The 26,616-nt window shown below is 41.7% G+C and overlaps 1 protein-coding gene across 1 annotated transcript in view; it reads right to left on the bottom strand.

Annotated features, from left to right (window-relative positions):
* Nucleotides 1-26,616, bottom strand: part of NMB (neuromedin B) — a 44,111-nt gene that overhangs the window by 4,000 nt on the left and 13,495 nt on the right. Inside the window, exon 2 of the mRNA XM_082256713.1 lies at nucleotides 8,148-8,311. Coding sequence (XP_082112839.1) covers nucleotides 8,148-8,311 — 164 coding nt within the window. The remainder of the gene's footprint in view (nucleotides 1-8,147; nucleotides 8,312-26,616) is intronic.

The following is a 26,616-nucleotide window of genomic DNA, read 5'->3' as shown; positions in this document are numbered from 1 at the left end:
AGTATAACAATGTAAAAAGAGGTGTAATAGAATTATTCTAGCATACATGGATAAAACTACAACACTAGCAGTGCTAATAAGCACACAAAATATGTACTAATGCAAAACTATAGATGTCAATCATACAGATAAACCGTTTGGTCAACAAAAAATGAGTCTCTGATAAAGATCAATTTAAATCCAGTCTGGCTATATCCAATCAAAAGGGAAGGGTGTGAAGGATCACTCTATCTTCCAATAGACCTCCACCAACCACCGGTGCTCCCCGTCACTCTGGACACTCACCAGATACTCGATCACAACTCGCCTATAAGACTCAAAAGGATCATCAGATCTTGCATCTCCTCACTACTGGATCCCGTTTCCAAGAGTCATTTATAAGCCTTCAGATACCATTAAATTCACCGTATCATGGAACAAATAGAGTGGGGGCACATAGCATAATTCTGTAACACTATATTGTAGCAAACCAACGAAAAACACACTGACCCCACTCCCCTACAAGTCCTACTTACAGGAGCCGAAAGAATGAAGGCATTTACGAATGCATGCATGCACTGTGAACCACCACTGCTGACCCGTGTCTTCCAGGAGCTCGTAGCGTGGCCAAGACGCTCTCAGTGGAAGTCCGTAATGACGAAACGCATCAGTGCGTGAGTGCGCGGTCCCCATAACAACAAAAGACGCCGCGCTTGGCCACGCTACGAGCTCCTGGAAGACACGGGTCAGCAGCCTCGGTCTGCTCGCTCCCGCTGTATTCAGTTACAGCGGGAGTCGGGCCAGGGGAGGAGTGGCAGTGATCACCGCTGCTCTTCCCTGATCGTCGGGGTCTAGTGCGGAAATCCGCCCGCTTGTGTAAACAAAGCGGGCGGATCTCCTAAGTGACAGGCAGGGTTAGATTGCAGGGTTCAGCATCACCTGCGATTTGTCCCTGTGTCACTTAGTCACCTCCCCCCACACACGTCAGTAAGCACCAGGCATACATTAACCCCTCCCTCTTCAATAAAAATTAACCGCTTCCCTGCCAGTGTCATTTTACAGTAATAGTGCATATGTATGGCACTGATTACTGTAGTAATGTCACTGGTACCCCCAAAAGTGTCAAAAATGTCAGTCAAGGGTCCGATCTGTCTGCCGCAATGTCGCAGTCCCGCAAAAAAAAATCGCAGATCGCCGCCATTACTCGTTAAAAAAAAACACCAAAAATGACAGAAATCTTTCCCTTAGTTTGTAAACGCAATAACTTTTGCGCAAACCAATCAAAATACGCTTATTGCGATTTTATTTACCAAAAATATGTAGCAGAAAACAAATTGGCATAAAATGTTAAAAAATTTAGATATTTAAATTTTTTTGGGGGGGAATTTCATATAAAAAAATGTGAAAAATATTGTTATTTTTTTCAAAATTGTCCCTCTTTTTTTGTTTATAGCGCAAAAAGTAAAAATCGCACAGGTGATCAAATACCACCAAAAGAAAGCTCTATTTCTGGGGAAAAAAGGACGTCAATTTATTTTGGGTACAACATCGCACGACCGCGCAATTGTCCATTAAATTAACACAGTGCCGAATCGCAAAATATGGCCTGGTCAGGAATGGGGTACAATCTTCCGGTCTTAAAGCGGTTAAAAATACGCTCATTGAGAATTTTTTTGTCAAAGACATGTAGCTAAAACAATATTTTTCACATTCTGCTATATAACATTCCCAAAAAAACATTTTTAAAAATCTAATTTTTTTAACATTTTAGGCCAATTTGTTTTCTGCTACATATTTTTGGTAAAAAAAAATTGCAATAAGCGTATTTTGATTGGTTTGCGCAAAACTTATCGCGTCTACTAACTACGGGAAAGATTTATGTAATTTTTATTGTTTTGGTTTTTCTTTTTATTAGTAATGGCGGCGATCTGCAATTTTTAGCGGGACTGCGACATTGTGGCGGACAGATCGGACCCCTGACTGACATTTTTGACACTTTTGTGGGTACCAGTGACATTACTACAGTAATCAGTGCTAAAAATAAGCACTGTTACTGTAATGATGACACTGGCAGGGAAGGGTTTAACACAGTGGGTGATCAAGGGGTTAAATGTAAGCCTAGGGGAGTGTTTCTAACTGTATGGGATATGGGCTTTTGAAATGATCACAGAGACCTGTGATCCTATATAGAAGGATCACAAGCGCTCTGTGATCATTCCAGAGAGAAGAACACTCAGCTGTGTTTACAATAGCTGACCGTCCTTCTCTCTCAGCGGGGAGCAATCTGAGCTGCCGGCCCCGTGCATTGTAATCCCCGCTGCTGAGTGGGGGCGGGAGGGCACCGCCTGTGGGGCACGCTCGCCCCCTAGCTGCAGGTGCGCAACCGACGTAGGGCTAAGTCAGTTGTCAGTTCACACAGGAGGGCCAGCCTGCCGCAGTATATCTACGGCAGGCGGTCCTTAAGTTGTTAAAAGATCTAATGCCTGAATGGATCCATGCAGATCAGACTGGATTCATTCCAAGTAGAGAAGGGAAAACAATGGGGTAAGAGCCCTACTCCTATTACATAAAGCTAGAAGTATTAGAACACCATATCTACTGCTGTCAATTGATGCTAAAAAGCATTTGACAAGGTGGACTGGGGGTTCATGCTAGAAACAATAGAGGACTTGGGTCTCGGCCCTAGGATGAATCAGTTGATAAGTGCACTGTGTAGGAATCCGACGGCAGAGGTAAATTTATACACCAACGTCCTTCAGTATGTTTAATGGAATGAGACAGGGATGTCCGCTTTCGCCACTGTTGTTCGTCCTGTCGCTGGAACCATTACTAGCTACCATAAGAAGCAGTTTAGATATTAGTAAAAGTAGAATATAATTGGGCCACGAGGAACATAAGGTTGGCAGCATATGCTGATGATGTTCTGCTTTACATCACCAACCCTAGAATAACTCTTCCAAATATTATAAAACAATTAAAAAAATATGGGGAACTATCAAATTTTAAGATCAATCCAATAAAGTCTAAAATTTTGAATAATGGGCCAAGTGTAACGCTCCTGCGGTTTTATAGTAAGCTGGATTTGCAGCTGCAGAATCTCCACTCAGTAGTCATGTAGAGATGTGTTGAATTACCAGATCCAACTCTCCAGACTCATCACTGTGGACCCGCCTGCTTCAGCATACAGATATACACACACTCAATAAGATGTTCCTGGAGTGATAGGATGTATATGACAGTATAGAGGTGATGTGCTGAAGGGACAGGTGTGAGCAGTGATAGCAATGATAAGCACTTGATAGTAATGTTCAGGAGAGTAGTAGACGGTAATAGGTAGGATGCAGATAGGTTAGTAATCATGTATGGTAATAGGTGGTAAGGACAGCAGATGATATACAGGAGAGACTAACCCAGTGCAAGGATAGATGGTAGTAGACTCAAGAGCTAGCAATCTATGTAACAGTGCAGATGATAGAATTAGTAATGCATAGATAGTAACAGTCCTTAATGTGCAGAAGTAGATAGTGTAAGTTTGTTATGGAGGAATCCCCTGTGGGGTACTTATCACTAGTAAGGTTAGTAAGTAGAGGGGTCCGGTAGTGAGGGAGTGATCCGGTAGCGAGATACGGGGTCAGTATCGAGGTTCCGGTCTGTTCCAGGTAAAGAGAATAGCTGGAGGCTCCGGCAGCATAAGACAAGGCTTGTAAGCATGCGGTTTGAACGAACAACCTGAGAGAGAAAGCCGGCGATTGAAATAGCCGCTCAGAGCGGCGCTCAGTGATGATGTCATACGGCTTAAAGGTATATGCATTCCACCTAACTAAAAAGGTGGGACGCAATATGAAAAGGAAAATGGGCAATAAGGGTACCAAAGGTACCAGAATCTTACACCAAGTAAGAAAGAAGAATTAGCACTGTAGAGAGAATTCCCATTCATATTGCCAAAATCAAAATTACAATACTTAGGGATAAATTTAACTATATCCCTAAAGAGCCTATACCATGTCAATTACATCCCTATGCTAAATGAGTTAAAAGCAGATATTAAAGAAATATCAACATGGCCACTTTCATGGCTGCGTCGAATAAACATGGTCAAGATGATAATACTACCCAAAATCTTATACAAATTTCAAATGTTACCAATAGCCATCCCACAGACATTTTTTAAAACAATAAAAGCAATGATATCAAAGTTCATCTGGCAAGGGTAAAGCCAAGAATACAGTATATGGTACTTACTAAAGACAAATCGCAGGGGGGATGAGCCGCACCAGATATTAAGAGATATTACAATGCTGTCATAATTTCACGAATGATAGAATGGACAAAAATAAATTCAGACAAAAGACGGGTTAAGATTGAAACTACGTAGTTAAACAAGAATATTTGGATCCCACCAAAATACAGGGACACACACGAATACACACACGAAATGACGAGGGTGGTACACAAGATGATACATAGACAAGCCAAATGAAAATATGATTCACCACTGTTACAATTAGAAGGCACAAAATATTTTGCACCCGGGAATGAGACACGATTTGGTAATTGGATTAAGAATAGTTAAAAGACATTACAAAAGGAGGTAAGATAAGGACATATCACAAACTTAAAACCAAGGGGGAAAACATGTCTCTGAATGAATGGAGATATTTTCAGTTGAAGCATTTTGTTAGATCCCTGCCACAACCCAATCAATCTGAGAAGGACTTGAACCTAGTGAAAAAATTATGTAATCCACAAACAAAAGTAAAACACACTATATCGCAGATATACAGAATGTTGACTGAGATGGTGGGTCTGAGAAGGCCTCCATTCATAGAGACATGAGAAAAAAAGATAGTATCAGGATTAAAAGTGCAGGAAGTGAGGACAATACCATGTGCTGTCCACAACTATGCGATCAATGTAAACACTATTGAAATCATATATAAATGTCTATTGAGATGGTATATAACACCAGTAAAAGCACAAAACGGTCAACCAGAGAAATCCCCACTATGTTTGAGGGGTTGTAATATGAAGGGCACAATGACCCATTTGGTGGGCTTGCCCTAAGATATGTGTTTACTGGCAGAAAGTGCAACAATGTGTTGGAGAAATCACAGGAGTAAACATTACTGATGACCCATCGGTCTGTCTATTCAATAAAACTGATAGATTAAAAAAATATTACAAAATTGAATAAATGCAGCAAAGGGGGCAATCCCAAAAAAATGGTTAGAATCAGAAGGCCCTACTCTCAGAAAATGGTTTAAAAGAATCAAATATATATATATACAATATGGAATATTTGGGTAGTAGAGAGGAAGATCAGGCAGAGTATTTTACTAATGAATGGGAAAAATGGGTAGAATTAAAAAAGACTAATAAATATTCAGAAATTTGGGTAGATTAGGGGAGGAAAAAGGAAAGTAAAGATGAATGGAAAGAAAGGAGAGCCGGTACAAGAAAGCCGTAGATATGTATTAGAACGGATGACGGAGGGACCATGGGAGGGGTGAAATGTACTATTTCAATATATTGTTTGATTTGCCCTTTTGTATGCTTTTAGACTATTTTACAACTCAATACAATTTAAATAAATAGAAACCTAAAAAAATAAAAATAAAAAATAAAAAAACACTGTTTTGCAGATTTTCAGACAGGATTGCAATATATATAAGTTGCAAGTGTTCAAGTTTAATGTAGACTCCTTGGGTCATCGGGCCAGGGTCTTTTGTTTTGGGAAAAATGTTGCTGTGCCAGACCTCTTAGGGCCATCAGGCCCAGGTCTTCTGGGAAATTGTTGTTGTGCTAGATCCCTTGGGCCATCGGGCCAGGATTTCTGTGGATTACAAAAACCTGTCTGGGACGTCATTCACAGTTTCTACAGATGAAGATGTTATTGCAAAGTTCAAGTGTATTCAAGAACTTTGGTGGGGGGTGCCCTGCAAGACTCCTGTGTTACTTCCCTGACTCAGCAGGATTGCAGGTCATACAGAACTGTGACTTGCCCTGCTTCCTAAAATAAGTGTTTGGAAAGACAGCTAGAGAGTGCTGTGTTTCACTTCAACAAAAGGACATAGGTAGCCAGTGATAGAGGACAGACTCTTACAGCCAAGGAGTGGAGCCCAGCGAGTCAAGATGCTGGTTAGCAGAGGTAGTCAGGGAAGGGAGTGGAAAGGTCGCCCTTGGAGCTACAAGGAAGGTCTTTCCATTCAACTGTCAGGATAGTTTGGCTTGCATTTTCCTATGTGTATGCAGTCGACTAAAGGTTCGTACACACTTTTTCTTTTTCTCTCTCATGCTCAGCGGTCATAACCGTTTTTAGTTGACAGTGCATAATGTTCACGAAATTTCTCATCCGATTTTTTTTTTTTTGGGACGTTTGTACCTTGACTTTCGGATCGTCAGCAACTTCAGATCATGTGCGGTCTTTCTTATCCGATTTTTCGTGGACGTACTGCATACACATTAAACGAAAATTGGCCGTGCTGGGGACAGACGATAAAAATTTTGGTGTTTTTCCCTCCTTTTTTTTTTTGCTGAAAATGTCGGCATCGGCTGCTGAAAGTTGTGTGCACACTAGGCGAAAATCATACACTTTTTACCTCGGACGGGAATTTTCGGCAGATTTTCAACTAGTGTGTACCCCACTTGACTTTTGCTTCCTTTACTTTTGGAACCATCTTAGAGATAGTCAGTCAGGAAATTTGCATTGTATTCCTCTTCATTGTTCTCCACCAGACGAGTTTGTTTGGTGGGGGGTGCATCAGTTTTATGCACCTTAAACTGTTTGTAAATTTGTACAGCAGAGTGTAAAGATCTATTTTTTCATCGTAACTTATTTGTACATTCGTTTTTCCCTTTTCACACTTTTCCAGGTTTGTGGGATACTCCTGATTTTTTGGCAGTATTTTGATAGGAGGCAGTTGCCTCAGAGTCAGAGGGACCTGACTCATTTTGGTGTGGGATGGATGTAGCACCCTACAGGTAGGTGCTGGGTAAAGTATAGTGGGCCTTGGCTGCTTAACAGCAGGGCCATGATTTCAGCTGGACTGTCATGTCTCCCAGGTGAGGTTACTGAGAGGGGAGTCTCCCCACTGGCCCTGTGAGAGGATTCTCATAGGGCAGTGGAGGAAACCCAATCAGTGGCTCATTTTGACTTGTATCTACCCCAGAAGGCAGATTCTGAGGCAGAGGATTTTGGGAGTGGGTGTAAGTTTGAAGGGAACGCATGATGCAGCATCTTTGGTGGGAAGCAGAGTCCCAGGAGGGAGAGTACGGCTGTCTCTCCTCCTTTCAGAGGAAGCAGGTGTTCTGGGTGGCGGCCTGGGAATCCAAAGAGTGTGAAGCTGAGCTGCAGAGGGGATCCGGTGTGCCGAGAACCAACGGAGAGAGAGGGGTCCAGTTCCAGGAAAGCCTACAAAGGCTGTGAGTACTGTGGACTGCCCCTAGGGGTCTGCCTAGTGTCAGAGGGGACCACTCCAGAGAAGGTTCTAGGGATTCAGGAGTCAGCCAGCGGTTAAATAGGGTGCCTAGTCAGAGGACCCTGAAGTGTGAAAGGGGGTGCCTGTAGTTTGGGCCCTGAAGAGTCAGTGTACAGTGGGAAGCGTACAAGGTTAAGAGTTGCAGCAGCACAAGTATCTACACAGAGCTACCTCAGCCAGTGCAGGGCTGGAGGGAGCTGTTCAGTGACTTTTGATCTAAAGCGGTGTCAGGAGTCAAGTGTTCTACAGTCCTGGATCTTCTGAGTTAAAGTCGAGGTTCCAGCACAGTTTCAGTACTACAGTATCTATAAGCGTCAGGAAGCGCTGGTCGGCATTCAGCCGGCGTCAAGACAGCGCCAACAGGCATTTTTCTGCAAGTGTCCCAAAGTGTACCTAGTTGAGCCAGAGGAGTATCCCACTCATTCCCTTCTCCCATCCCCTAAATACAATAAAACAAACAAACCAAAGATGCCGTAATGGTCTTTGTCTCAGTTCTCACACCTGGGTTCATAACTCAAAAGTGTTGGAGGTGTCTCCGGTAACAATGGCTGACCCACATCAGGCACAAGGCCTGGAAAAACTGCTACATTTATATATACACAGTGTATACATTTTATATTCTTTCATTGCTGTCATTTTTCTAGGTGGTTCTTGCTGTTGCTTTGTATAAGCACATATTCCTGTAGTCACCTGTGCTCCTTGCATCTGGCTGGGTGACAGTGCTCTTCGCTGCTCCTGTAGTACAGTAGCTCTCATATTCTCCATAGAGCGTGGTGGAAAGATGGCTGCCTCTTCCATATCTTGTTCTCTTAATCTGTACGTGTCTTGCAGGCTCTTTTTACCCATAAAGTGTCCTGCCAAATAAATAGAAGGTCAGTGAATATGTGAAAGGTCATTTTACCAATATAAAGGACCTATCCTTTTGTACCAGGCAATTAGGCTTTACCTTTTTTTATTTTATAATGAAAGTCTATTAAGAAATACAAAGTGCAATATATGCAACAAAAAAACAAAAAAAAGTAGATACCTAAATTCCACATATGGTGTACATATTTTAAATAACTACAACAAATACAAGATGCACATTACACATGTACAGATCAAGTGTGTATCAAACACAAAATGCACCCAAGCTCTCCACCCATCCCCACACCATCGTCAGCACGGGTATGGGTGACTAGGCGGGGGTAAACCAAGACATGATAGGAGACTCCATCATACAGACACACCTGATTTGGCCCATCACGTACAGCATGCGTACAGTGAGCAGATGTGGCTTAAGAATTTACCATTTTCTAATGGATCAGGTGGCAGTGTAATTTCTTTGATGGCAGACAGATGCTGTATGAGAGCTATGTTAATAAACATCAATAGGACGGGTTAGCTTATTACTATTATCACTATAATCCCTTGAATATCTTAACGACTGTAGTAGTAAATTTGCAGGTCTTCAATACTGCTACAACCATTACTGTTCTTGTACAAAAGAGAACAGAACAACTCAAGATCTGTGGGAACACAAGAACAGAAAGGAGGGAAGAAACGTAAAGGAGCTTATAGTAGGGAGATCTCATCAGTTGAGTAGTCAAGAGAGAGCCTGAGGGTCACGTAGCACAGCCTCCTCTTATAACTGAAATATCACTTTCGGGAGGACTAACCCTTTAAAGTATTTACTAATCTTCATTTAGTAGTGATGATACTGTTATGGAGTGTGTTAGTAATATGTTGTGTTCTCTTCTGTTTGTCACTAAACCCATGTTTGTGCTAAATCATTTCCTGTTTTTATCTGATGGTTACATGGTTATACAGTATTTATTACTTTATTTGTAATAAAATGAAATTTCTGGTTGTTTGTTGTTACACGGCCTTTCCTGCTGGTTGTTTCCCACAGAACATAATAGAATACATTATTCCTTATCAAGCATGGATGGCGAGTGCTTTGTTTATTCTTTAATACAGATATAAAGTAAATAGCATATTATACTTGCTGCTCATAAATAAATAATGATCAGAACAATTTGCTAAAGACATACAGTATATGTATTCCTGTATGTGTCCATGTATGACTGTCTGTAGACTCTAGAACAGTGTAGATCCTATAACAATTAATTTTCAGATTCTTAAATGTGTCATTAGCTTTTTTTTAACTGAATAGTTGTGCTTTCAGAAAACCAGAACACTGGTAAATGGGTTTTAGCCTTAAAATGGTTAGCATGTCTACCCGAGCATTGCCTGACTATCAGCCTCATCTATGGTAAGCCAATACAACCAGCTGAGCGCTACACAAAATATGGGCACAATCTTGCCATATGGGTGCCATAAAGGTAAATAATTGTAATTCATTTGCTAGGATCCCACATACAAAATGTAATAGTTCTCATAGCATTGACCCAGTTACTCAGTGCTCAGGATATGCCATCCTATTGTTCCCTAACTGAAAGAGCACTCATATTGCAGTCAAAAAATATAATCTGCTTAAGGGACAAGTTCACCATTATGAAAAAAAAATGAAAAATTTCACATTGTTCTGCAAAAAAAAAAAAAAAATGTGCATTTATAATTTTTTCCAGCAGGAACCTGGAAAGCAATGCACCCATGACCAGTAGAACTTGGGTGAAATGTGGGCTTTTGCAGACATGTCCTTTGGCTTTCAGCCCATAACTTTGTAAAGGCTAACTGTTTTTAAGGAAGAGAAAATGTTAGTGGACTACAAGAGCGCTCATTGCCCCCCCCCACCCCCCCCCCCCCCCCCACAGCCTATTGAAAGTACAAGTCCGTCTTCCACAGTGGTAGATGGTACTGTAGTTTGTTCATGTGACTGAATGGTGCGGCTATGTGGGTGTATTTCCACACAGCCGATCTCTTTTCAAAAAGAGGACAACAAGTGCAGGGAGTAGAGCCTTCGCCCACTGTCATGGGAAAGGGGGGATCCTGGGGAAAAGCAGGAGCTGGAACATGTTACTTGTTCCACCTCAAATACAGGTGGAACCAGTGGCGGCCCGTGCATAGGGGGCGCCAGTGCGCCGCCCCCCCTTAAAAAAAGAAAAAAAATAGAAAAAAAAAATGACAAAAAGAACATATAAAGTTTTGAAAAAAAAAATCGTGTTTGCAGGCCTATGCGCTGCGCCTGGTGGCTATGGGGGAGGGGGGGTGGGGTTTACGACCCAGAAGAGGCGCCGATTGGCTGCCTTCTGGGGGCGTAACCTGGGCACAGGAAAAAGCGCTGAGCCACCCCCACCTTCGTGATATCCTGGCTGTGATTGGTCCAGCCTGGACCAATCATCATCCAGGACATCGCTGACTCGCAATGCGTGACGGTGCGTGACTGCGTCAGTCACGCACCGTCACCGCCCGATCTACTTCCCGCCGCCCGGACCGGAAGACAGAAGACTGAAGAGGAGGACGTCCACGGCGCTGCTCGTCTCGGTTCCCGGAATCCCGCCATCCCGCCGCCGTCAGAAGGTAAGTGATTGAAGCCGACCTGTGCCCTCACCTGTGCCATGCCTGTATCATCATCTGTGCCATCACCTGTGCCATGCCTATGCCATGCCTATGCCATCACCTGTGCCATGCCTATGCCATCACCTGTGCCATGCCTAAACCATCACCTGTGCCATGCCTGTGCCATGCCTATACCATCACCTGTGCCATGCCTATACCATCACCTGTGCCATGCCTATACCATCACCTGTGCCATACCTGTGCCATCACCTGTGCCATGCCTGTGCCATGCCTATGCCATCACCTGTGCCATCACCTGTGCCATGCCTATACCATCACCTGTGCCATGCCTATACCATCACCTGTGCCATGCCTGTGCCATGCCTATACCATCACCTGTGCCATCACCTGTGCCATGCCTATACCATCACCTGTGCCATGCCTATACCATCACCTGTGCCATCACCTGTGCCATGCCTATGCTATCACCTGTGCCATGCCTATGCCATCACCTGTGCCATGCCTATACCATCACCTGTGCCATGCCTATACCATCACCTGTGCCATACCTGTGCCATGCCTATACCATCACCTGTGCCATGCCTATGCCATCACCTGTGCCATCACCTGTGCCATGCCTATACCATCACCTGTGCCATGCCTACACCATCACTTGTGCCATACCTGTGCCATCACCTGTGCCATGCCTGTACCATCACCTATGCCATGCCTGTGCCATGCCTATACCATCACCTGTGCCATGCCTATACCATCACCTGTGCCATGCCTATACCATCACCTGTGCCATGCCTGTACCATCACCTGTGCCATGCCTATACCATCACCTGTGCCATGCCTGTGCCATGCCTATACCATCACCTGTGCCATGCCTGTACCATCACCTGTGCCATGCCTATACCATTACCTGTGACATGCCTATACCATCACCTGTGCCATGCCTGTACCATAGAAACATAGAAACATAGAATGTGTAGGCAGATAAGAACCATTTGGCCCATCTAGTCTGCACCATCACCTGTGCCATGCCTGTACCATCACCTGTGCCATGCCTATACCATCACATGTGCCATGCCTATACCATCACCTGTGCCATGCCTGTACCATCACCTGTGCCATGCCTATACCATCACATGTGCCATGCCTATACCATCACATGTGCCATGCCTATACCATCACATGTGCCATGCCTGTACCATGACCTCAAAGTCATGCAATTTTTTTACCTCGTTTTTTGCCGCGAAGCAATACCTATTACATTTTTCTTTTTGCGCCCCCCCAAAAATTTTGAGCACCAGCCGCCACTGGGTGGAACATGTAATATGTTCCAAATGTGAACTTATCTTTTAACACAGGCAATCAATGCTCTTTTGAATCCTGCACATGTGTGAAATTAACAAGACTGCCAACTGGATCTTTCTTTTATTGTAGAAAGAAATCACTCACTATCCTTTCCCCCACCCCCAGCCTATTCCTTTCCTGTACTGCACCACCGTTATCTCACAAACCATATCTGGCAGGGATCCTTCATTGCAGAGGTAGGCAAGGAACCTAAAGGACATGGCTTCCCACTGTAGCCTCTATGTTTGTTTCATTTTTAATATAAAAGGCTCAGTTTGCTAGGCTCTAACAACTGCTATTTTCATAACTATCATTTCAAGAATACTATCATATAGCTGTAAGTAATGTTCATTATGGCAAATACCACCTGCATTGAGCATATTGTATTTTGCCTTAGTCTTCACCCTGCAAGCAATATTCCCAGTTTGCTGCTACAGCAGTTCATAAAGTATTAAATAAGAGACGTTCGTGGTTAGAATTTACATACACTTAAAAATCCATCGTCTTTTGTGGTGCCACCTGTAGGTAAAGCTTGGTATTGTTTCCCAGCTACTAAACCAGTAGTAATCTATACTGAGCGGCCATTGCTGATTTCCTTCCAAAAATGTTAGTGGCCTTGCCAACTTGAAAGAAATGTGCAACAAGTGCACTTAGTATTTCTGGAACCATTGGATTACCATGACCAGCTAGTAGCTGTTTACATCCATTAAAGAACATAAACAGTGTCTAAACAACAGATACTTAACCGCTTGCCGACCATATAATTTACATATACAGTGGCAAGGCGGTTCTGCTGCACAGGATCACGTACCTAGTATTTGTCTTGAAGACCGTTGACAATTTTGATGTGACTAAGAAATGTAAAATTCATCAGTTTATTAATTGCTCTACAACTAGGGTAATTCATACGTTTACATGTTCCCGCAGTAAGATTTGTGTGGGGAAAACAAAGAGACAACTCCACATTAGACTTGGTGAACACATTGCTAGTATTAAGAAGAATGATGATGAACGACCTCTGGCAGTGCATTTTGCCCAGTTCCATCAGGGTGATCCCAAGGGGTTAAAAGTTAAGGGTATTTACGTGCTAAACTTACCAACCAGAAGAGGTTAATTTGACACTATTCTCCTTCAGAAGGAGAAAATGTGGATATATAGATTGGGTTCCCTAATTCCTAATGGGTTGAATCATATATGTATGTACAACCCTTTTGGAGGCCTGATCTGAATACCCTTTTTCCCTTTGAATACATCAGCCCTTCCAGAAATTGGCCATGGTTCCCCCCCCCACCAAAAAAATGTTTAAATTAATTTAGGATTTTCATTCAGTTTAGGATTTTCTTTCTATACTGTTTTGATGTTCCCTGCACTTAATAGGTGGGGGGGATTTATTCCCCTTAAACATTTTCCCATTTCTTTTATTCTTTAATATGTTACTGTTTAGCTCCCCTGGCCGAAATGTAATTACTTGCACTCAGTGGTAAAGTTTTCTTTTTCTTAAATGTTCTGTTTCTGCATGGTGAATTAAGAGGGTGTTCTAGAATGCATGACACCTAGTGGCGAAAGGCAATTATTACAATGACTAACGAAACGCGCCAGCATGTCATCATCACGCACATAGCGTCCTTCCTGGGACAGCAGCTGTGAGCATGCACAGGGGATGAGGTGGAAGCCGAATGCAGTGTGGTCTAATGGATGGTCGGATGACGGTGCTTAGTGGATGTGAACTGATTTATAGTTGTGATCCTGCCTTTCCGGGTCTGGGGTGCGCATGAGTGCCCCTGGTGACCTGCTCCTGCTGTGATTATACAGAGCGGGAGTTGACCCGTGGCTGCCACAGACTCGATGTCTGCCAGCACCCCCCCCCCCCCGATCATTAGGCAGAGAGCCATAGCAGTGGTCTGCCTATATAAACAAGGCAGATCACCACTCTGTCAGTAGGGGAGGCATGGATCAATGCCTTCCCAAGCACTGCCTAGGCACACGGTTAGCCCTTTGATCACCCCTGATGTTAACTCTTCCCAGCCAGTGTTATTAGTACAGTGACAGTGCAAATTTTTTAGCACTGATCACTGTATTAGTGTCACTGGTCTACAAAAAGTGTCAGTTAGTGTCTGAGTTGTCTGCCTCAACATTGCAGTCCCGCTATAAGTCGTTAAATGCCACCATTAAAAAATAAATAAATAATTAAATAAAAATTCCATAAATATATCCCATAGTTTGTAGATGCTATAACTTTGGCGAAACCAATCAATATACGCTTATTGTGATTTTTTTTTTTAACAAAAATATGTAGCAGAATACATATTGGCCTGCATTGATGAAGAAATTTGATTTTTTTTTAACATTTTGTGTTGGATTTGTTTTATAGCATATAGTAAAAAATGCTTTTTTTTTTTTTTTCTCAAAATAATCTGTCTTTTTTTGTTTATAGTGCAAAAAAATCAAAACTGCAGAGGTGATCAAATACCACCAAAAGATAGCTCTATTTGTGGGGAAAAAAGGACACATTTTATTTGTCAGTTAACCACTTTAGGACCGCGCGCGGTAATACTACTGCGGCAGTGTGGCACGATACCGCTCAGCCACGTAGTATTAACGTCATGCGCGATCGCGGCTCCAGAGCGCGCTCCCGCGCGCCGCGGGTCCCGATACCGATGCCATTCGGTAGGGAACCGATCAATCACCAGATACTGACCAATGATTTTTGGTCAGTGTCTGTAGATCGGTCCCCACCAATGGCAATCTGTCCCCTGTCTGTGTAATGTAAACACAGACAGGGGAAGTGATGTCACTGTCCCTCCTGAAGTCCTTTCGGTTCCAGGAGAGAGACAGAGACACACCAAAAACGTGAGTTTCCACCAACACTACACTGACACACCTCACATAGGCACATTTAACCCCTTCATCACCTCTGATCACCCCCTGATCACCCCAAACCCCTCACAGTGAACACTATATACAGTGGTATACAGATATTTTACTGATCACTGTATAAGTGTCACTTGTGAGCGTAGTTTGCGCCTGCGTTAGGCCCAAATAGGGTTAGGGTACCCGCCACCTATCCCCTAATAAAGTTTTTACCCCTTGATCAGCCCCAGTTAACCCCTTCACTACCTATTACTCTGTGCACTAAATACAGTATATAGGTAAATACTGATCACTGTATTTAGTGTCACTAGTGACCCTAATTTGCGCTTGCGCTAAGCCCAGATAGGGTTAGGGCACCCGCCACCTATTCCCTAATAAACTTTTAACCCCTTGATCTTCCCCAGTTAACCCCTTCACTCCATATAAAACAGTGCACTAATATATACAGTATATCAGATAACTACTGATCACTGTATTTAGTGTCACTTGTGACCCTAATTTGCGCTTGCGCTAAGCCCAGATAGGGTTAGGGCACCCGCCACCTATTCCCTAATAAACTTTTAACCCCTTGATCTTCCCCAGTTAACCCCTTCACTCCATATAAAACATATAAAATTTACGCCATTAGAAAACCTAAAGATGGAGATTGATTTTCGGGGTCCCGTACACAGCTAGGCTCCCAAAAAGTCTCACATATGTGGTATCCCTGTACTCAGGAGAAGCAGCAGAATATATTTTGGGGTGTAATTACACATATACCCATGGCATGTGTGAGAAATTTATCTTTTAGTGACAACTTTGTGTTAAAAAAAAATTTTTTTTTTTTTATTCATTTTTCAAACACCTGTGACAAAAAAATTAAATATTCAATGAGCTCAACATGCCTCTCAGAACATTCCTTAGGATGTCTACTTTCCAAAAAGTGGTAATTTGGGGGGTCTTGTACTGCCTTGCCATTTTAGCACTTCATGAATTGAGATAGGCAGTCAGAAATTAAAGCTGCGTAAAATTTCAGTATTTACACCATAGTTTGTAGACGCTATAACTTTTGCACAAACCAATAAAAATACCCTCATTGAATTTTTTTTTGTCAAAGACATGTAGCTAAATATATTTTGGCCAAAAAAAATGACATAAATTGAGTATATTGGATATTTTTCAAAAGACAAAGTTGAAAATGTCATTTTTTTGCAAAATTTTCGCTCTTTTTTTATTAATATCGAAAAAATAAAAAGCGCAGAGGTGATCAAATACCACCAAAAGAAAGCTCTGTTTGTGGGAAAAAAAGGACGTAAATTTCGTTTGGGTACCACATTGCATGACCGCACAATTGTCAGTTAAAGTCGCACAGTGCCGAAGCACAAAAAGTGGTCTGGACGGAAGACAGCAAAATCCTCCGGTGGTAAAGTGGTTAAAGTAACGCAGTGTCATATCACAAAAAATGGCCTGGTCATGAAGGAGGGTAAAGTGGTTAAAGAGGAGCATCAGACATTCCTCTTTTATTTTTTTCCACTTACTTGTCATGCAGAGTTGTCCTTGTTTCAGATACTCACCTACCCAGTGGATCCAGCGTTGCCCTCTTGCAATTCGCTGAGCAGGTGTACCAGCCGGGGGCCCGGGCTACCAGCGTCCAGGCTAAAGCAGCAAGGATGCATCATTCTTGCTTAGGTGAGAATAGTGGTGGGCAGATGGGGCCAGAACTTTAGTGTAAAAGAGAAAGTAGAGAGCCCAAAAAAAGTGCTGATTCATACTCCAGAAGAGGTAGCGTTACACAGAGCTTTGGATGATTTGGGGGATGAAGGTCCACTTTAAGATGGCTACAGGGATGGGTGATCCTACTACGTGGTCTGATCAGAAGCAGGGCTACACTACAGTGCCTTGAAAAAAAGTATTCACACCCCTTGAAATTTTCCACATTTTGTCATGTTTCAACCAAAAACATAAATGTATTTAATTGGAATTTTATGTGACAGGCCAACACAAAGTAGCACAAAATTGTTAAGTGGAAGGAAAATGATAAATGGTTTTCATAATTTTTTACAAATAAATATCTAAAAAGTGTGGCGTGCATTTGTATTCAGCCTCCTTTATTCTGATACTCCTACTAGAATCTAGTGTAACCGATTGTCTTCAGAAGTCACCTAATTAGTAAATAGGGTCCACCTGTGTATAATTTAACCTCAGTATAAATACAGCTGTTCTGTGAAGCCCTCAGAGGTTTGTTAGAGAACCTTAGTAAACAAACAGCATCATGAAGGCCAAGGAAAACACCAGACAGGTCAGGGATAAAGTTGTGGAGAAATTTAAAGCAGGGTTAGGTTATAAAAAATATCCCAAGCTTTGAACATCTCACGGAGCACCAGGATAGCCATCAAAAATGTTGGGACCCCTTACATAGAATTAGGCCTGATCACCAACATTCCCCAGGGTAGTATGTACAGAAAAGGAGTGAGGAGGGTATGACAGTGGGCAGTATGTACAGGAGAGGAGTGTGGGGGTATGACAGTGGGCAGTATTTAGAGGAGAGGAGTGTGGAGGGTATGATAGTGGGCAGTATGTACAGGAGAGGAGTGTGGAGGGTATGACAGTGAGCAGTATGTACAAGAGAGGAGTGTGAAGGGTATGACAGTGGGCATTATTTACAGAAGAGGAGTTTGGAGGGTATGACAGTGGGCAGTATGTACAGAAGAGGAGTGTGGAGGGTATGACAGTGAGCAGTATGTACAGAAGAGGAGTGTGGGGGTATGACAGTGAGCAGTATGTACAGGAGAGGAGTGTGGAGGGTATGACAGTGAGCAGTATGTACAGGAGAGGAGTGTGGAGGGTATAAAAGTGGGCAGTATGTACAGGAGAGGAGTGTGCAGGGTATGACAGTGAGCAGTATGTACAGGAGAGGAAAGTGGACGGTATGACAGTGGGCAGTATGTACAGGAGAGGCGTGTGGAGGGTATGACTGTGGGGAGTATGTATAGGAGAGGAGTATGGAGGGTATGAAAGCAAGCAGTGTGTAAGTATATATGTTAAAATATTTATGAAAAAAATAAAAAATAATATATATATATATATATATATATATATATATATGTGTCTACAGTATTTCACGAAAGTGAGTACACCCCTCACGTTGTTGTAAATATTTTATTATATCTTTTCATGTGACAACGCTGAAGAAATGGCACTTTGCTACAATGTAAAGTAGTGAGTGTACAGCTTGTATAACAGTGTAAATTTTCTGCCCCCTCAAAATAACTCAACACACAGCCATTAATGTCTAAACCGCTGGCAACAAACGTGAGTACGCCCCTAAGCGAAAATGTCCAAATAGGGCCCAATTAGCCATTTTCCCTCCCCGGTGTCATGTGACTCATTAGTGTTACAAGGTCTCAGGTGTGAATGGGGAGCAGGTGTGTTAAATTTGGCCAAAACCATACAGTATTTTAACAGGACAGGTTCCACCCAGAACAAGCTTCGCCATGGTTGACCAAAGCAGTTGAGTGCACATGCTGAGCGTCATATCCAGGGGTTTTCTTTGGGGAATAGATGTATGAGTGCTGCCAGCATTGCTGCAGAGGTGGAAGGGGTGGGCCTGTCAGTGCTCAGACCATACTCCACACACTGCATCAAATTGGTTTGCATGGCTGTTGTCCCAGAAGGAAGTCTCTTCTAAAGATGATGCACAAGAAAGCCTGCAAACAGTTTGCAGAAGACAAGCAGACTAAGGACATGGATTACTGGAACCATGTCCTGTGGTCTGATGAGACCAAGATAAACTTACTTGGTTCAGATGATGTCAAGCGTGTGTGGTGGCAACCTGGTGAGGTGTACAAAGACAAGTGTGTCTTGCTTACAGTCAAGCATGGTGGTGGGAGTGTCATGGTCTGGGGCTGCATGAGTGCCACCATCACTGGGGAGCTACAGTTCATTTAGGAAACCATGAATGCCATGTACTGTGACCTACTGAAGCAAAGCATGATCACCTCCCTTCGGAGACTGGGCCGCAGTGCAGTATTCCCACGTGATAAGGACCCAAAACACACCTCCAAGATGACCACTGCCTTGTTAAAGAAGATGAGGGTAAAGGTGATGGACTGGCCAAGCATGTCCAGACCTAAACCCTATTGAGCACCTGTGGAGCATCCTCAAACGGAAGGTGGAGGAGCGCAAGGTCTCTAACATCCACCAGTTCCGTGATGTTGTCATGGAGGAGTCGAAGAGGACTCCAGTGGCAACTAGTGAAGCTCTGGTGAACTCCATGCCCAAGAGGGTTAAGGCAGTGCTGGAAAATAATGGTGGCCACACAAAATATTGACACTTTGGGCCCAGTTTGGACATCTACACTTAGGGGTGTACTCACTTTTGTTGCCAGTGGTTTAGACATTAATGGCTGTGCGTTGAGTTATTTTGAGGGGACAGCAAATTTCCACTGTTATACAAGCTGTACACTCACTACTTTACATTGTAGCAAAGTGTAATTTCTTCAGCATTGTCACATTAAAAGATAAAAAAAATATTTACAAAAAATGTGAGTGAAATACTGTATATATATATATATATATATATATATATATATACATGCAACCCCCAAGCATTCTGTGTATGTCCAGATAGTGAAGTTAATTTATAACCATTTCATTTAACCCTATGTTGATCTAAACTCTGTACAATCAAAAGTGTATACACAACACATAAATAAAGTGTGAAGGTTATGCTCACATCTATGCATATGGGGAATGCATGAAAAAATTGCATACTTTCGCAACATGCACAGAAATGCGCTGCCCTTTAGCAGTGCCATTAATTGTTAATGGCACACAACGCATCTGCAAACGTTCATGGTGCCGCAGCACCCTATGGTTCAGTGTAACACACTTTTGAAAATTATTTAAGGACTTATTTTCTGTGTTGCTTGCGCATAGGGCAGCCCTTTGAAATGAACAGGCTGCCCTACACATGATGCGTGGAAAATACCCCCGCGCTTGGTCTTACCTGTATGTGTGAACTGAACTGTGAGTAAACACAAAATAACAATTCTCCATAAACAGAAAACAGAAATGATTTGCTAAATAATCACTGTTCATACAATAGTGCTACCAAGCAAATAGCAGTGTGGTATGCTCTGTTTGTTGAGAATTATTTAGTAAATGGAGTGTTCAGTTTATGTAGTGTGTTTACTTTTCATTGTACAACGTTTGGTTAACACAGGGTTAAATGGAATGGTCATAAATTACGTTCACATTATGTGGACATACACATGTATGCCTGCTTGGGAGATGTGTATCAGCTATGGGGAGACTGCAGACACACACACACACACCTGCTATTCTAACCTTACTTATCAGTATCTCATGTCTTGCAAATAAATTATTTCTGTATCCCGACATGAAACGCTACCTGCTTATCTGCACAAACTTTCCTCAGACCGCAGCTAAGCTCACCTCCCTCTCTGCAGTGTCAGCATTGACTGTGTTCTGGCGCCAGCTTCTCTCAACAGGGCACTGGAGAGGGTGGTGGGGGGATCGGAGTCGTGGAGGGCACAGAGCGAGTGTGCAGGAGATCGCTGGGGAAGATTAAAATGATTTTCAGATCCTCTAAATACATACACCACCCTGCAGTGTACTGTATGTATTTAGATGCAATGATGACTCTGCTGCTGACCAAGTCCAGGACTGAGCTGGCAAGTATGTGGCTGGGCCCCTCGTGACGCTGGGGCCCTTAAAATGTGAATGGGCTGTCCCCCCTGATGGTGGCCCTGCGGAGCACTGTTCAATCCATCATCCAAAAATGGAAAGAGAATGGCACAACTGCAAACCTATCAAGACATGGCTGTCCACCAAAACTGACAGGCTGGGCAAGGAGAGCATTAAGTAGAGAAGCAGCCAAGAGGCCCTTGGTAACTCTAGAGGAGCTTCAGATCCACAGCTCAGGTGGGAGAATCCACAGGACAATTATTAGTCATCCCCTCCACAAAGCTGGCCTTTATGGAAGAGTGGCAAGAAAAAAGCCATCGTTGAAAGAAAACCATAAGAAGTCCTGTTTGCAGTTTGTGAGAAGCCATGTGGGGGACACAGCAAACATGTGGAAGAAGGTACTCTGGTCACATGAGACCAAAATTGAATTTTTTGGGCCTTAAAGCAAAATGCTATGTGTGGCGGAAAACTAACTAAGACCATCTCCCTGAAAACACCATCCCCACCGTGAAACATGGCGGTGGCAGAATCATGTTGTGGAGATGCTTTTCTTCAGCAGGGACAGGGAAGCTAGTCAGAGTTGATGGGAACATGGATGAAGCCAAATACAGGGCAATCTTAGAAGACAACCTGTTAAAGTCTGCAAAAGACTTGAGACTGGGGTGGAGGTTCAGGACAACGACCCTAAACATACAGCCAGAGCTACAATGGAATGGTTTAAATCAAAGCATATTTGTGTATTAGAATGGCCCAGTCAAAGTCCAGACTTATATCCAATTGAGAATCTGTGTCAAGACTTGAAAATTGCTGTTCACAGACACTTTCCATGTAATCTGACAGATCTTGAGCTATTTTGCAAAGAAGAATGGGCAAAAATGTCACTCTCTAGCAGTGTTAATTTCGCCGACTAAAATATTTTCGTTGACTAAATTAACACTATTTTTAGTCGACTAAAATACAACAAAAACTAAAACAATTCAGATGACTAAAATGCGACTAAAATTAAAATGATATTTTAGTCATAAGACTAAAATACGACTAAAACTAAATCGAAAATTGACATCAAAATTAACACTACTCTGCTGGCCATTTCTAAATCAGCAACACAATTCCATCCAGAGTCTGTAATAATAGCACATTAAAGTTTAAACACGTATTGCACTACCGCATAAGCATAGGTAGGGGGCATCTAAGTTGCTGAAATAGAAAAAATTAAGAAAAAGGCTTTTCCTATATTTTCTTCCTAATATTTTTAATGTTAGTAATATATTCAGGTTATATGTGCAATGATAGCACAGCCAATAGAGTTTTTGAGATTTTGTATTTTAATGTTGTACTTCTGTTTGTCAGAAAGCAATATTTTTGTTTGTTATGAAACTTGGTTTTATTTATAAAGACATTATATATCACAATGGCTAAATTTGTGTCTGTAGTGCATGTTCAAACCTTAATACCATAAATAATAACATGTTATTAGATTTTTACTCCAGGAGTATATAACTGGTTTGAAAATTCTTTAGAAATGTTTAAATAATGCATTACAATTCACCTAAACCCATTACATTTTTAGTGAGAGATAAAATATACAAAGTATATTCCCACGCCAAATGGAGAAACCTAAAATTTCTAAATGAATAATAATATATAAATATATGTGATATGCAGCTGCTATAGTGAAAGTGTGAGTGCTCAATGAAAGTGAAGTAATCAGTTTATAGATGATTACCTATAGCGCTTGCTTGAAAATATTAAAGACAATAGTTTTAACACTGTTAAATTCAAACTTATAAAAGTGCATATATAACCCCGTGATCTACTAAAAATATTAAATAAATAGGTACACTTCACATATAAAAATAAATATAAAGTTGAATACAATATTAATTAAATAGATACATTTGCAAATTCATGTATAGTGCAGGAGATATAAAATGACTTTCATAAAAATGTGCAAAAGTTCATATGCAAAAAAAGTTCATACTTAAGTGATGTGACTTCTTGATAGTGAAAGTTCAAAGGAAATAAATAAATAAAAGTGCATAGTGAAGACGTCTAGCCAATGACGAAACGCGTTAGTTGGAACGCACGTCGTGACGTCACTTGAGCCCGGTGGAACGCAAACCGGAAGTACCGCTTTCCACATGGCAGCTCATAACAGTGACGGCGTTTATCTGATTTTATCCTGATTTCTCTTGATTTTTATTGCTTTTATTGCCTATAATTTTATTTGGACCTTGTAATGGCTCACCTGGATACTGTGCAATAAAACCATTTGTTGAAAAAACGGTACTACACTATCCAGACCTTCCTTTCTTACATAACATCCCTGACTGGAAGTTGGCGGCAGGAGGAACGTTGCTGTAGGAGAAGGCGCCTACCTGGAGAGAACGCACCCAGACCCTGGGGGTCACAAAGCTTTGGTGGTCCTAGTGTCGTAAGGCACATAGGGCCCACGCAATCTGTTGAGTGTGAAATCTCTCTATCTTGTCACGGTGGAGCACAAGGATTGATACCAGGGATAGAGTGGAAGACCTTTCACAGCAGCACCAAGCACTTTTCACTGTGCACTTTTATTTATTTATTTCCTTTGAACTTTCACTATCAAGAAGTCACGTCACTTAAATATGAACTTTTTTTGCATATGAACTTTTGCACATTTTTATGAAAGTAATTTTATATCTCCTGCACTATACATGAATTTGTAAATGTATCTATTTAATTAATATTGTATTCAACTTTATATTTATTTTTATATGTGAAGTGTACCTATTTATTTAATATTTTTAGTTGATCACGGGGTTATATATGCACTTTTATAAGTTTGAATTTAACAGTGTTAAAACTATTGTCTTTAATATTTTCAAGCAAGCGCTATAGGTAATCATCTATAAACTGATTTCTTCACTTCCAATACATTTTTAGTCGACTAAAATGTACTGGAGATTTTAGTCGACTAAAATATGACTAAAACTAAAACAATTCAGGTGACTAAAAAATGACTAAAACTAAAATGGCATTTTAGTCAAAAGACTATGACTAAAATTAAATTGAAATTTGCTGCCAAAATTAACACTGCTCTCTGGATGCGCAAACCTGATAGAGACCTACTCAAAAAGACTTGCAGCTGTAATTGCAGTGAAAGGTGGTTCTACAAAGTATTGACTCAGGGGGGCTGAATACAAATGTACGCCACACTTTTCACATATTTATTTGTAAAACATTTTGAAAACCATTTATCATTTTCCTTCAACTTTACAATTACGTGCCACTTTGTGTTGGTCTATCACATAAAATCCCAATAAAATACATTTACATTTTTGGTTGCAACATGACAAAATGTGGAAAATGTTCACGGACTTTGAATACTTTTTCAAGGCACTGCTATATTCTAGATAAACAAGTCTAATAAATAATCTGCTTTATGCGCACAGATGTTTGATACCATTCTATTACATGTAAAAAAAAACTTTTAGCTATCAATGATACATCATACAATGATACAATACAATATGCAATGCTTACTGTCCTTGTTACACAAATATTCAGCAAATAACATGGGAAAATAAATGAGGTTGAATACTTGAGAGCCTTCAAGGACATTGTACTTGTAAAATAGCATTGATCTTTCACAGTCTATAAGAGTTTGTACCAGGAAATTAATAGAAAAATTAAAGGTTACAGTCTGTACTGGGAAACAGAGCACAGGAAGAAACATTAGCACACTGAAAAGGACACATTTGTTTAAAGCTGTGTAACTTGTCCTTGGCAGGTGTCAATTGTTTCTGTTTATGAATGTGATGTAAATGCGGGACTCCATTGGGCAATGTACGTCTGACAAAGGTTACTGGTCACATAGGCGTGATTTTTTTTTTTTTTTTTAACTGTAAGTCATTTACATTATCAAAGCTTTTTAGTGAATGCCATGTATTCATTATTCTAGTAAAAACAATGCTTTTCAACTTGCTGTGAACATTCTAATCATATGGGAAAGATTGTGAAAAAAAAATGATCGAAGGTCCTTGTTTAATACTTACATGAATACATCATGGTTGATTGCTAATGATAAATAAGTTGTTTACTTTGCAAGTAAACTTTCCTTTAGCTTAGTGAATGAGGTGAAGCTCTGCTGACTTCCATCATTCAATCATGCACAAGTAAAAATACAGTTTTTTTATTTTCCCTGCACCAGATTGGGTTATTCTTTCACTAAGTTAAAGGAAAGTGTAAAGTGAAAAACCTATTTGCATTTGGCAAATCAACCGCATTTTATCTATATTCTTCTTCCTTGTTCTCCATTGCTCTTTATACCTAAACGTTTGAACAATGGGGTCAGTCCACCCTAAAGTAATATATAGCTACAGATGGAACCTGGTCAGATACTCTGAGATCTCTATAATTCATGACTCTGCTTCTGTCCACCTGGAAGTTTTGGGTGTTTCAGCCACTTTACATGTTCAAGCATCTACTGCTACATTCTGTATAATTTAACCACTTAAGCCCCGGAAGATTTTACCCCCTTCCTGACCAGGGGGTATTTTGCGATTCGGCACTGCGTGATTTTAACGGACAATTGCGCGGTCGTGCGACGCTGTAATTAAACGAATTTGACGTCCTTTTTTTCCCACAAACAGAGCTTTCTTTTGGTGGTATTTGATCACCTGTGCGATTTTTTGATCATGCGCTATAAACAAAAAAAGAGCGTCAATTTTGCAAAAATAGCAATATTTTTCACATTTTTTTATATGAAATTCCCCCCCCCAAAAAATGTAAAAATCAAAATTTTTTAACATTTTCGGCCAATTTGTTTTATGCTACCTATGTTTGGTAAAAAAAATCGCAAAAAGCGTATTTTGATTGGTTTGCGCAAAAGTTATCGCGTTTACTAACAAAGGGAAAGATTTTTGTCATTTTTGTTGTTTTTTATTTAATGCGTAATGGCGGCGATCTGCGATTTTTTTTGCAGTACTGCGACATTGCAGCGGACAGATCGGACCCTTGACTGACATTTTTGACACTTTTGGGGTTACCAGTGACATTTCTACAGTAATCAGTGCTATACATATGCACTGTTACTGCAAAATGACACTGGTAGTGAAGGGGTTAACTTTATTTGAGAGGGAGGGGCTGTGTGTGTCCCTAGGGGCGTGATTCTAACTGTGATTGGCTGTGGGTTGAGCTGTAGAAACAGTGATCAACGGTCCTACATAGTAGAACTGTGTAATCACAGTTTCTACACAGGGGAGAATGACAGGCGGCTTGTTTACACTAGCCGCCTGACTTTCTCCCTCTGCAGCAGCGATCGCAGAGTGACCGGCGGACATCGGGTCCGCCGGTCACACGCACGGGGGGGTCCGTGACCACGCGGGATCGGGAGCGCGCCTCCGGCGGCGCGCGCTCGCTCCCTAGACCCTCACAGGCTAGCGACGTAGATCTACGTCACTTTGCCTGTGAGGGGCTGACTGCCGACGTAAATCGTCGTTAGGCAGTCGGCAAGTGGTTAAAATAAATTACGGGCTGGAGGAGGATGGGGGAAAGGGGGGGGCAGCTCTATACTAAAGGATTTTTTTTACCTTCATGCATAGAATACGATGAAGGTAAAAAATCTTCAGCCTTTAGAATCACTTTAAGGTAAAAACCTTCTGTGTGCAGCTACCCTCCCCAGCCCCCCTCCCCTATACTTACCTGAGCCCGATCTCGATCCAGCTCTGTACTTTAGAGCTGTGGCTCTCTCTCTCCTCACTGGGCAGATTGATAGCAGTAGGAGCCAATGGCTCCTGCTGCTGTCAATCAAATCCTGTGAA

Source organism: Pelophylax lessonae (genome assembly GCF_965119305.1).
Source record: "Pelophylax lessonae genome assembly, chromosome: 4".
In the NCBI taxonomy this organism is placed as follows: domain Eukaryota; kingdom Metazoa; phylum Chordata; class Amphibia; order Anura; family Ranidae; genus Pelophylax; species Pelophylax lessonae.
This window is presented reverse-complemented; position numbering and strand designations above follow the sequence as displayed.